This window comes from Osmerus eperlanus, chromosome 13, assembly GCF_963692335.1.
Source record: "Osmerus eperlanus chromosome 13, fOsmEpe2.1, whole genome shotgun sequence".
In the NCBI taxonomy this organism is placed as follows: domain Eukaryota; kingdom Metazoa; phylum Chordata; class Actinopteri; order Osmeriformes; family Osmeridae; genus Osmerus; species Osmerus eperlanus.
The window spans coordinates 5,838,917-5,851,516 of record NC_085030.1 but is presented as its reverse complement, the minus strand read 5'-3'; the positions used below and the strand labels follow the sequence as shown (position 1 = coordinate 5,851,516).

The 12,600-nt window shown below is 53.1% G+C and overlaps 1 protein-coding gene across 1 annotated transcript; it reads left to right on the top strand.

The window, feature by feature from the left end:
* Positions 1–1,926: 1,926 nt before the first annotated feature.
* On the top strand, positions 1,927–9,884 carry LOC134032850 (rootletin-like). Its single transcript, XM_062476906.1, has 13 exons — positions 1,927–2,084; positions 2,563–2,707; positions 2,973–3,247; positions 3,440–3,908; positions 4,377–6,452; positions 6,631–6,801; positions 6,920–7,078; positions 7,293–7,409; positions 7,529–7,651; positions 7,749–7,805; positions 8,034–8,576; positions 8,698–8,976; positions 9,114–9,884. Exons 1-13 carry the CDS (start codon positions 1,927–1,929, stop codon positions 9,420–9,422), a joined length of 4,881 nt encoding a protein of 1,626 aa, XP_062332890.1. The 3' UTR covers positions 9,423–9,884.
* The last annotated feature ends 2,716 nt before the right edge of the window (positions 9,885–12,600 follow it).

Genomic DNA, 12,600 nt, shown 5'->3' with positions numbered 1-12,600 from the left:
GAGATGAAGGGAGGACCGAGGAGGAAGGGAACGGGTTAAGAGACCGAGGAGAGAGAGAAAGGGCAGAGAGGAAGTGTGAGGGGAGAAGGGGAGGGGGGGAGAGAGGGAGGGGGGGCAGTGGGCTAGGGGGCACTTCTCTCTCGGCCCAGCGAGCCAACCACCGGACGCAGAAAGTTCCTCCGAAAAGATCAGTGCCCCCGGAGCGTTTCCATGGAAACCGGAGTGCGTAGCCAGAGCCGAACTGAAAGAGTCTGAAGGACGAGGACAACAGCGGAGGGACACTTGGGAGAGAGAGCGCTGGCGTTTTCTGGAGGTAAGTCACTCTAAAGAATCTCGTTTAATATACCCCAATACACCTAACAGTAATGTAATCTGAAGTGTTTGATCTGAAGATCATACTATATTAACCAACAACAACCTTCAGAGCTGACCTGTCCTGTGTATGTGTTACTCATTGGTGGCATTCTTGGTCTAATCCCAGTTAAGCTGTAACCATGCTGTAACTGGTAGACGAACTGCGTGGGAGGGGCTGGTCCTGTCATGGGGCGGGGCTTATTTTGGTTGAGGAGAGGAGGGGTGGGGAGAGGTGCCAGGGCAGAGGACAGAAGAGAGTGGAGGAGAGGAAAGAGGAAGAGAGGAGGAAAGAGGAGAGGAGTATAGAAGGGAGGAGAGGAGGGAACTGTCAGAAATATTAATCTATCAAGCATTGCACAGTCGGTGAACAATTTAAGAAAGCTTTATTGCTTGCGCCCGGCCCACAAGGAGACAAAAACATCACACGCCATTGTGCTACAAAGTTTGGGGAGAGAGGAGGGGAGAGAGAAGAGAGGAGGGGAGAGAGGAAGGGAGAGAGGAAGGGAGAGAGGAGGGGAGAGAGGAAGGGAGAAAGGAGGGGAGAGAGGAAGGGAGAGAGGAGGGGAGAGAGGAGGAGAGAGGGGAGAGAGGAAGGGAGAGAGGAAGGGAGAGAGGAGGGGAGAGAGGAAGGGAGAAAGGAGGGGAGAGAGGAAGGGAGAAAGGAGGGGAGAGAGGAAGGGAGAGAGGAGGGGAGAGAGGAGGGGAGAGAGGAGGGGAGAGAGGAGGAGAGAGGGGAGAGAGGAAGGGAGAGAGGAAGGGAGAGAGGAAGGGAGAGAGGAGGGGAGAGAGGAGGGGAGAGAGGAGGGGAGAGAGGAGGAGAGAGAGGAGGAGAGAGGAGGGGAGAGAGGAGGAGAGAGGGGAGAGAGGAAGGGAGAGTGGAACGGAGAAAGGAGGGGAGAGAGGAAGGGAGAAAGGAGGGGAGAGAGGAGGGGAGAGAGGAGGGGAGAGAGGAGGAGAGAGGGGAGAGAGGAAGGGAGAGAGGAACGGAGAAAGGAGGGGAGAGAGGAAGGGAGAAAGGAGGGGAGAGAGGAGGGGAGAGAGGAGGGGAGAGAGGAGGAGAGAGGGGAGAGAGGAAGGGAGAGAGGAAGGGAGAGAGGAAGGGAGAGAGGAGGGGAGAGAGGAGGGGAGAAAGGAGGGGAGAGAGGAGGGGAGAGAGGAGGAGAGAGAGGAAGGGAGAGAGGAGGGGAGAGAGGAGGGGAGAGAGGAGGGGAGAGAGGAGGGGAGAGAGGAGGGGAGAGAGGAGGGGAGAGTAGGAGGGGTAACCTGAGAGACACCTTTGGACAGTCTAGCTGCCACCAAGCTGCTGATGTCCTGAATAATACAGTGTGTAGTGTGTGTGGTGTGTGTGAACTACTAAAATACATTTTAAAAATGAGGGAAAAGGTGAAAATAACAGATAATGAGAGAAGCAGCGAGAATGTGTGTATGTGTGTGTGTGTGAAGGAGGGTTGGTAACCAATAAAAAGTGTGCATTTTTTGTGACACCAATGATATCAAAACTATAGCAAATGTTCTGCAGATTCAGGAAAATACCACCCACCAGTGAGCACACATACGGAGGGTCAGGTGACCATGTCCGACCCTGAAAGTGGAAGCGGGTCAGTAACCGTGGCGACGGGTCCCCCTGGCCAGGCCCTCAGTGTCCTGTCTGAGAGAGTGAAAGTTCTAGAACACAGCCTGAGAGACAAGGTCAACTCCATCACAGAGTCCGAAGGTGCTCTGAGGAACAGGTGAGAGAAAGGGGGGCGGAGGAGGGGGGAAGGGGTGGGTGGTGTCTCATGTCATGACACACACTTAGGTACTACTACACTCACATATGGCCACCATCGGATCATGTATCACACACACTCAACCCCAATGCATGCTGTTTCACCGGCACACTGCTAGCTGTGTTCTTTCAATGGGTTGGAGTTTGTTACATGGCTGAGTTTCCTGAAAGGTGAAAACAATATTATATAATCTATTCATGTCATGCCACTGTGCTAACCTAGTGCTATTTTCTAAAGAATGAAAAGTAGTTAAGCTAATGCTCAAGCTAATAGTAATGTCAAGTACTAATTTGACAATGTCAACATTTTAGGATGCTAATGTTAGGATGCTAATGCTACTGTAGGAAGCCAGTACTAGGCTACTTATGCTAGGATGCCAATGCTAGGATGCTAATCGCTACTGTTATGTGAGCCTGCGTCTGCTGTGTTTGTCATCCAGGATCAGAGAGCTGGAGGTGTCAGAGAGTAGTCTGCAGCACAAGGTGGATGACCTCACCGCCACGTCAGCCCTCCACTGTCCCAGAATGCAACGCCAGAGGCTGGATGAGCGGCTATATGCGCTCAAAGATGAAGTCAGGACCATGGTGAGCTGAAAGAGCAAACTTTATTAGCAGTTACATAAGAGGAGGCTATAAACTATGAAACACCTGCTAGACTAAAGCTTTCATACTGGTCTGATAAACTTTTGTTTCGGTCTGTATTTGTGTTTCTGTGTAATGTTTGTGTAACCCCCATCTCTCTTTCTTGCTTTGTATCTCTCTCTCCCTCACCCTCTGTTTCTTTTCTTTCTCTCTCTCTCTTTTTATGTGTCTTTTTGTCTCTCTGTCTCTCCCTCCCCCCCTCCATCAGTCTCAGGAGAAGGAGCGAGGGGAGCGTGTGTGGCGAGTCCGACTGCAGCGCTGCCAGGCCCAGCTGAAGGCCAAAGAGGAGGAGATGGCTCGCCAGTCGCACTACTTCGAGCACTTCAAGACCCAGCTGCAGCACAAGCTCAGCCTGTCCAGGGACCGGGAGCAGGGCCTGCAGGCCCGCATCCACCTCCTGGAGCGACGTCTGCTGGAGCTCACCATGTCTGCGGCCTCCGCCGCAGTACCCGCCCTCAAGAAGACGGCCACCGAGAGACTCGCGCACCTGAGGGGAGAGGGAGAGGGAGAGGAGGGCGGAGAAGAAGAGGAAGAGGCGACGGAGAGGAGGAGGGGCGTCGGACGGCGCTCGCAACCGAAGCCCGGGCCCCCGCTAGAGGGAGAGAGAGAAGGAGGGAGGGCGGACATTGTGAAAGGGGGAGAGGATACGGAGGACAGGGGGATGAAGGGACTGAGAGGAGGAGAGGAGGGCCGGGCGAGGTACGACAAGGAGGAGAGCGGCTGCGAGGCCCGACTGCGGGGGTTCATCCTCAGCCTCCAGGAGGACCTCAGGGCGCTGCTGGAGAGAGATGAGCAGGGGGAGGCCGAGCGGAGGGGGTTGGCGGAACAGCTGCAGGAAGCACAGGAGAACAGCCACTTCTTGTCCTGTAAGATGGAGGAGATGCGGGCGGGGGTGCACAGGCTAAAGCTGGCAGAGAGCTCCCTGACGGAGGAGGTGGAGGAGCTGCAGGAGGAGAACCTGCGCCTCCACAGGAGCCTCGGCCAGAACCCCAGGAAGGCCTCACAGACTCCTGTCCCTGAAGGCCCCAGCCCTAGCCCCAGCCCCAGCCCCAACCACAACTCCAGCCTGTCTTCTGCCCCTGTTGTCCCACAGTCCAGCCCCCCTCCCATGGGACAACCAGGCCCACTGAACTGCTCAGACCAGGTAAAGCAAGATGACGCTGGAATCCATTCCTGTGTTGTTGAGAATTCTGTTACTTTTGATGAATATGCATCCTTAGATAAAAATCAGGTGTGCAAGTGTTTTTGTGTATTCAGCAATGCATTGTACATGGTTCCCACCATTTAAAACGGTTGAATGGGAAGGTGTTATGAGTTATGAGTAAGGATTATGGATTTTTTAATAATGTGCAAATCTTATGCATTCGGATAATGGAATGGATGAGATTTATTAGATTATCGTGCTAGTAAAGTACAGATCCTGTACACAGCTGACACAGGCCATGTGTTTGGTAGTATAGTGTATTTGTGTGTGTGTGTGTGTGTGTGAGAGAGAGAGAGAAAGAGAGAGAGAGAGAGAGAAAATAATACTGAATTGGATACATTTTGAATGTCTGTGTCTCTCTATCTACTGATCTAACAAGTACATGTTGTTTTACTGTCCCTGAACCAGCAGGAGGGCCTGTCACTGCTGAGTGCACCTCCCTCTCTTAACCACCGGGGGACAGCCAAGTGCTCACAGGAGGATGACACAGCGAAACAGCATACCACAGCCAAACCTGACAGTTCCACCTTACCTCTGCCCAAACCAGACCTCCTGAACCTCTCAGGCCACCGTAGCCCCAAACCCAAACCCAGCCCCAAACCCAGCCTGCTCTCCCTAGTGACCTCCACATCGGAGGTGGGGGCGTTCAGCCTCAGTCAAGGGGACAGTCTGGGGGACTGGGGCCCAGGGTTCCCGTCTCTGGGCCTGGGCGAGGCGGAGGGCAGTGAGGAGACGGAGGCCCTGAGGGAGGCCTACAGGAGCCTGGGAGGAGACCTGGATGGCTTGAGGGACCAGCGGGACCAGCGGGACCAGCTGGATAACGCGCTGCTCCACACCCAACAGCAGCTGCAGAGGCTGTCCCTGGAGAACGCCCGACTGAAACTCCAACTCAGGGAGCAGGCGGGAGAGGGGGCCTCCAAGGCAGAGCTGAGGTGTTCAGTGGGAGAAGTACGTGTGTCAGGAAACAGCCAAATACACGGACATCCCCTGTCCCATGCCCCAACCCAGGAAGTTCTCCCATCCTCCTCCCCTTCCACACCCCCCGAAGGTGATCTCTTTGCCCTGGCCCAAGACGACCTGGCCCTGGCCCTGAACCAAGAGAACCGTGCCCTGGCCGGGCGAATCCAGGAGTTACTGGCCCACCTGGAGCTCCAAGAGGGGGAGGCGGAGCGTGAGCTTGCCCAGCTCAGGCTGCAGGTGTTGGGGCTGGAAAGGGACGGGGCCAGGCTGGAGCAGGACAACGAGGAGCAGGTCTGCCTCATCGCTGAGCTGACCAGGAAGACCGAGGACGACCTCAACACCATCATGGACCTGCAGCAGAGGCTAAACAACAGTGGTCAGATACGGGGACCGCAGGTCCACGACGCGCTCGAGTCAGGGTGCGGTCTGATGGAGCTTCCGAGCGACCATGCAACAGGGTCAGAGAGCGGTCAGGGTGACCGTGGCGGTGGGTCAGTGAATGATCCACCTCAGAGTGAAGGACCAGTCAAGCCAGTTAGCGTTCCCTCTCAGGTCAACCGTGCGGTCGTATCAGTTCACGTTCAGCCGCCTGAACCTGCAGCCGAGTTAGAGAACGGACTACGGGTAGACCCAAGCCCGGTTTGCGGTCAACAAAACAAGCATCCGACGACAGAGCTACCGAGTGGTCCAAACTTAGACGACCGCGTGGTCACGTCAGGAAACCCTCCGAAGGGTGAGGATGGGAGCGGCACAGCCAGCGGTTCACGGGGCGAGCGCTCGGCCGCGGAGGAGCTGCTGCGGTCCGTCAGCGCCCTGAGGGAGGAGCAGAGGGAGCTGGGACGCTCTCTCCAGGGTCAGACGGATGACAAGCACCAGCTGACGCGCTCCCTCTGGGTCCTGAAGGAGGAGAGAGACCAGGTCACCCTGTCTCTACAGGCTCTTAAGCAGGAGAGAGACCTGCTGACCAGGTCTCTCTGTGGCGTGAGAGAGGAGAGAGACAAGATGATGCGCTCCATGAGCGGTCTGAAAGAGGAGAGGGACCGCTTAAGTCAGTCTGTGGGCTCTCTCAAGGAGGAGCGAGACCACTTTGTTTCTGAGAAAGAGAGAGAGCACGTGACGCAATCCCTCCATGGGTTAGAGAAGGAGCGAGACCAGGTAGAACGGTCTCTCTGCGGTCTGAAAGAAGAGAGAGACCAGCTGACTCGATCCATGTGCACTTTGACCGAAGAGCGAGACGCTTTGGTCCAGTCACTCTGTGACCTAGAGGAGGAGAGAGACAAGCTGGCAACGTCTCTCTGCGGTGAAAAAGAAAAGAAAGACCAACTAACAAACTCACTACGTGGACTCAGAGAAGAGAGAGACCGGCTGCAGACAGACGTCACCAGCCTTCAGAAGCTGCTTCACTCAGAGGGGCCGAGTCAGAGCCGGGTGGCCAATCAGAGCCAGGTCGGCATGCCAACGAGGATAGATGGCGATGCCACTCAGAGATGTCATGTTACGGTCTCCTCCCTCCAGTCTGGTCAGGTATGAGAGGACTCTCTGCTCTTCGCCCTCACTACTCTGTCTAAGAAGTACCGTTATATCTAGGTCTGTGTCTCTGTCTTTCTCTGATGCCATATTTCATATTTTCATGTTTTCATATAAACTTCTGCTGTATGTCTGCAAGTCATTGAATTAAGCTGTTGTTTGTTCTTGTGTCTAGGATGGGGGGAGTGGAGGAAGGGAGGAGCTCCCAGGGGAGCGAATGGTGAGGGAGGAAGAGGGGGAGTCAGGGAGGAGGAAGGAGGGACACAGTCAGCTGATGAGGGAGGTTGAAGCGACGGGTGCAGAACTCAGGAGGTCGCAAGAGGAGCTGCAGAGGAGCCAATCAGAGGTATGGAAATGTTTCCTCTTGGTTTGATCAGTCCCATAGGTCAGAGCCTTTCGTCTCGGATCCGAATCTGGGTTGGGTTTTGGTAAATCTGCATGTGTGTGTGTGTGTGTGTGTACAGGTCCAGAGGTGCTACCATGAGCTGGGTGTGTCTGAGGCCAGAAGCGTGGAGGCAGAGAAAAGAGCACAGCAGGCAGCCAATGACGTGAGGAGGATGAGAGAGGGAGCGAAGGAGGAGGAGGAGGAGACCAATCGGGAACACGACAAGCTAAGGACAGAGGTACGGATGGAGAGAGCAAACCTCTTCCCCTATCAGGCCAATGCTATCTGTGTTTTGCTAACCAATAATCTGATTATGGATGTGAAGTAACAGTAATAGGCTGGGCTAAGATAAACTAAATCTAATCTACACTAATCTAAACTAAATTATACCAAAATAGGCTAACTCAGGCTCATCAATGGATGTTTGTGAACTAACTGTGTGTTGGGTGTAGGTGAGAGAGATGCATGACAGGGTGACTAGACTGCAGAGGGAGAAGAGCGATGCTCTCTCCCTGAAGGCACAGGCAGAGGAACATCTCACCATGCTACAGGCTCAACTCAATGCCAAGGTGTGTATGTTACTTGTCATCTTGTGATGCTGTTGTGGACTTCCCTACATCTACCCTAATGGGTTTTCACTGAGAACGCACTGTGCAATGTGTGACTGTGTGTGTGTTTAATCTCACAGACGGTGGCTCTGCAGGAGTTGAACTTAGAGTACACAGCCCTGAGGAGAGAGAAAGAGAGCAGGGAGGAACAGAAAGACACATTCACCTCGCTCAGGGCGAGGTATGATGACATCAGAGCTAAGGTAAACGATTATGTGTGAGCACCACAAGCACTGAAGCACCCTACATTACATCCACTGGTATTTCTTTTTTATGATATGTGTTTGTGTGTGTTTCCAGTACGACGTTCTCCTCAGGAAGAAGAGCCAGACTGATCTGGATATGGCTCCTCTCAAGGTCAGAATGGCAGAAGCACGGTCCTTATCTGTCCAATGGCTGGCAAGACTGTCTTGTTTTTACCTTGAGTGACCTCTGTTCTGTCCAATGGCAGGCCTGGCTGCCTGATTTTAATTTTGAGTGAAAGAATGGGATTCCCCACAGTCATGACTGACATTTGCTTTGTCCAATGGCGTGTCACTCTGTCATGTTTTAGCCTTGACTGACACCTGTTCTGTCCAACGGCAGGCCAAGCTGTCATGCCTGGTGGTGAAGTGTCAGCAGAGGAACCGTGTGTTGGCCCAGATGATGCGGGCCCTGCGTCGGTCTGGCTGTCTGGACCTCCCCCTCATTCTGGAGGCTGAGGACCTTCTCAATGACACAGCACTGCAGGACTACACCACAACCTTCTCACCAGGACACAAGACAACCCTACCAGAGTACACCACAACCTTCTCACCAGGACACAAGACAACCCTACCAGAGTACACCACAACCTTCTCACCAGGACACAAGACAACCCTACCAGAGTACACCACAACCTTCTCACCAGGACACAAGACAACCCTACCAGAGTACACCACAACCTTCTCACCAGGACACAAGACAACCCTACCAGAGTACACCACAGCACACATTCCTGCAACTGGTAAAGCACTTAAAGACCCAATCGGAGAATACGCTCCAGTCTCCAGCACAGCGCTGCAAGACCAACTCCTCCAGCCTCAGTTAACTGCTGTTCCCGCTTTGTCTGAGACACCCAACACCTCACATGTGTTCAGCTCAACACAGGTATGGACTGTACCATCTGAAACTGTAAGGGGATGTGGGGATGGGGGTTCTCAGTCCAGATGTAAGGGCTTTCCATGTCTATCTCCAAGGGGCTTACCCCACTATTTTGTTCTGTCTGTAGAGCTTGAGTTCACCTGCGCCCCAGAATGACAGCGGTGACGACACGAGCCTGTGTCTGACCTCAGCAGATCAAAGTCCACTCAACACCCCTCTGACGCAAACTTCCAAAGTTGGTCCAGTCCAGGTCACAGCATCCGCAGACAGACACGGACTGTACCAAGAGGGGGAGAAAGGGGAGGCCCCTGAGAGATGGCTAGGTGTGGGCAGGAGGCTGAGCAGCCCTGAGAAGATCATGAACCTCCAGCTGCAGCTGCAGAACACCCTGTTCCAGAGCTACCAGGTAAACACCACATTCTATTCTATTCTCCTCTGCAGCTGGACAGTAGAACATTCAGTGTAGCAACGCCACAATGTTAGCCTGAAGTGAGCCTGAGAACACCAAACACAGGACATAACCCTGGTTTGTTCTCCCCTAAGGCCTCAGTGAGGAGAGTGGAGGCAGGGGAGGTGGAGAACCACACCAGGGGCAGAGCCTCAGGCCAGCAGCCCAGGATAGGCCTCTCTGTGCCAGCTACAAGAGAGATGACTCTGGCCCCCAGGACCACAGTGAATGTCCAAATCAGCACTGTAGCACCTAACCGACCCAAACACATCTCCTCAATACCTACTCTTAACAAGGCTTCTGTCACTAGCAGACCCAAACATGTCTTCTCCAGTACCCCAACTGCCACCAGCAGTGCTGAAGAAAGCAGCCCACAAGAAATACCCCCTCCGTTGTCACCATGACGATAACCCCCTCCGACCTTGGGTCCCTGTCCAGACCAGCACCCAGCACTGAAAAGGCAGCTACTGCCACCACTACCTCAGTTACCCCCCTCAGTTCTACCCCAACCAGGTCAACTGCCCCTCTGAGTTTTACCCCTCTTGGGCTTTTGGCCCCCACTCTCATGGCCCAGACTGTTAGGAAACGGACTGCCACAGCTTTGTTCAAAACTGCCCCGAGAAGAACTGCCCCCGACAAGCAACCCCACTCCTAACTCCCAAGTACCCAAGCCTGTCGCACGCTGCCAATCTGCCCCTGACACACCGGCCCCTTATTCCACCTTGTCTGACAGCCGTACCCCTGCCCCCCCCTCCAGAGGGCTCCACTCCACCCCCGCCACTCCCCCCTCCGTGGGGAAGAACAGCACATCCTGAGAGACAGAGGGGTGTTAGTCACACCTTCCTCCGCCAGATCAAACAGAGCCAAACAAGGTAGGTTGGCAATGCATCAGATGAAGGTCATACACCATACTTACATACATACATACACTGGTTGGCTGTGTTTGTGTGTTGGCAATTTACGATGTTACTTGTTGTATTAAAGATTTTCTAGAAACCTATGAATACAAATTCAAGAATGTCCTGTTTATTAAGTAACCGATAACTGCATTTCTGCCATCTTTGTCCCGCCCTCTCCCCAGAGCACCTGCTGAGGTGGGTTCCGTTGATGTCATCAAGACGGTGGGACAGAGCAGCCTTATGATTGGCTGGGAGAGGCCGCCACTTGATGAGCTTGGCTGCAGCAACGGCACCTTTGTGTATGGATACAGGGTAGGCACCACAGAGGAACCAAAAATACCTGGATACATGTTCACTCAGTAACCCTACACTCTCTGTACAGTAGAGACTGATGTGTGGGTGTGTGCGTGGCTGTGCATTTTGTGTGCATGTGTGTGTGTGTGTGCATTTGTGTGCGTGTGTGTGTGTGCTCTCTCCCTCAGATTCATGTCAACGGGGAGTTCCACAAGTCTGTCATGAGCTCAGCATGCACCAAGGTAACAAATCAATGAAGAAAGATGTACAGTACACAGACATATTTCGACCAGCCTTAAGAAATAAAGACAATTGAATTCCAATCTGTATCGAATTTGTCGACGTCACCACATAAATAAGATGTGTGATGTGTGTGTAGCTGAGATAAGGCTGTGTGTGTCCCTCCTGCCAGTGTATTCTGGAGAACGTGGACCTGTGTGGTCCGGTCCACATCGCTGTCCAGACGCTTGGTACTAACGGCCTTCACGCTGCCAAGGTCTCCACCGTCCACAGGGGAAACCACACCCCCTTCCGGATAGACCCCACCCACACAGGAACTGACCACAGCCTGCTCCACACAGACCCCGCCTCCTCTGGCCAGAGAACTCCTATCACACATGAGGAGAGTGGATCGAACCGACCGGTGAGCTTTTAGAGAGACACGGGCCACTAGCGCCAAATCACACCCCGTGTCAACAAGTCCGTTAACTGGCTATCGATCTGACTCACTGCCTCCTCAGCGGTTCTCTCAGTCGAAAAGTCCCTCGTCATGCCAGGAGGCTAAAATGGTATTGGTGTGTGTTTTTTTAGAATTCAAAGGACAGTCAGTCACTGAAGAGCTGAAACACATCTTGACAGTGTATCTTGGCGGTCGAATGTTTCAAATGTTTAATTCCTCTTTACATAACGCAGGAACATATTTTATCAGGGGGGGTGCTGGGGGGGGGGGGGGCTTCATGTTCCGGGGCGGCGCCGCGGTGGTGGATTTTCAAGTCATGTCATTTTATATTCCCGTGCTGTCAGCAGGGGGTGCTGCAGCACCCTCAGCGCCTCTAGTTCCTGAGACCAGGTGTCTTTATGTCCTTTGCTATCCTGTGTGTGTGTGTGTCCTTCAGTTCGTGGTCTGTCTACAGCTACAGCCCTCTGAGGGGACAGCCCAACCTCCACCCCAGCCGAGAGCTGGCTCTGCATGAAGGAGACACCGTCACGCTGCTAGGCAACCCCACGCCCACGACGGCTTCTGTGAAGCAGAGGTGAACCAATCAGGACCAAGCTCTGTGTGTGTGTGTGTTCTACGGGAATGGCATTTAGGTATGTAATTGTGTAGTGTGTGTTCCAGCTCAACGGCAGAAGAGGGCTGGCACCTATTGCCTTCCTGGAGGAAGTTTCTGTTCCAGTGAGACCTGGAAACCCCACCCCTCCACCCTCCACTCCTGGAGGGGATCAGCTGATCACTGTGACGACCAATCAGAGAAACGAGCCACAAACAGGCCAGAGTGACGGCCAAGATGAACAACATCATTATACAACATCATTATACTCCAAACATTCACAAAACCCCAGATGTATGGGATGACAAACATGGTGTTTAACATGCTGTGCTATTATCCTAAGCATCCTAACATCCGTCCCAGCAATGTGTGGAAAGTGTCAAAGGAACACAAGGCCCAAGCAATGTCCCTCTTGGATACATTTTTTTTCTCCAAAATGTGCTACAACAAGCCAGCCACGAGCCCTGAGACACTGTCGTGGAGGGAAGCGCCCAAAAGGGGAGGTTTCCACGGTAACGGAGAACGTTTTTTTCCGGGGCGGACAATTTGACTCGATTGAAGAGATATGCAGCCAATAGGAAAAGTAGTGAGTGAGAATTGAGGGGTGGGGGGGTGGTGGGCAGGGCAGGGCAGGGCAGTGAGGCAGAAGGGGTGGGAGGGGTCATTCCAAAGACTTTCTCAATCCAGTTTCACATTCTGCTCACGATGAAAGCCAATCCAAGTGTTAGCTCCCGAGTTGAGATGTCATTTTCGAAGATTGCACATGCTTTCCTGTCCCCCACTAGAAAGCTACTGTATGTGATCACAATGTATTTGTAGAGATTATTAAAGAGAAATGCCAATGGTGTGTGTCTGAGGCCTATCTGCCTGTGTCTTACTCCACTGTTTCTGGTACTATTAACCTTCTCCATTCTGAAATGTGCCGAGTGTGATGGATATCTTTTCACAATGAAGGATGAGGGTGACACAGCTGGTGTGTGGTCCACTGTGGTAAACTGTGATGTGGTTGCCAGCAAATGTATTTTTATATTGTTCGATATGATCCATGGATTAAATTGTCAAATGATATCCATTGGACCTGTATAGAAGAGAATAAATGTTTCTATGACTCCCTCGTC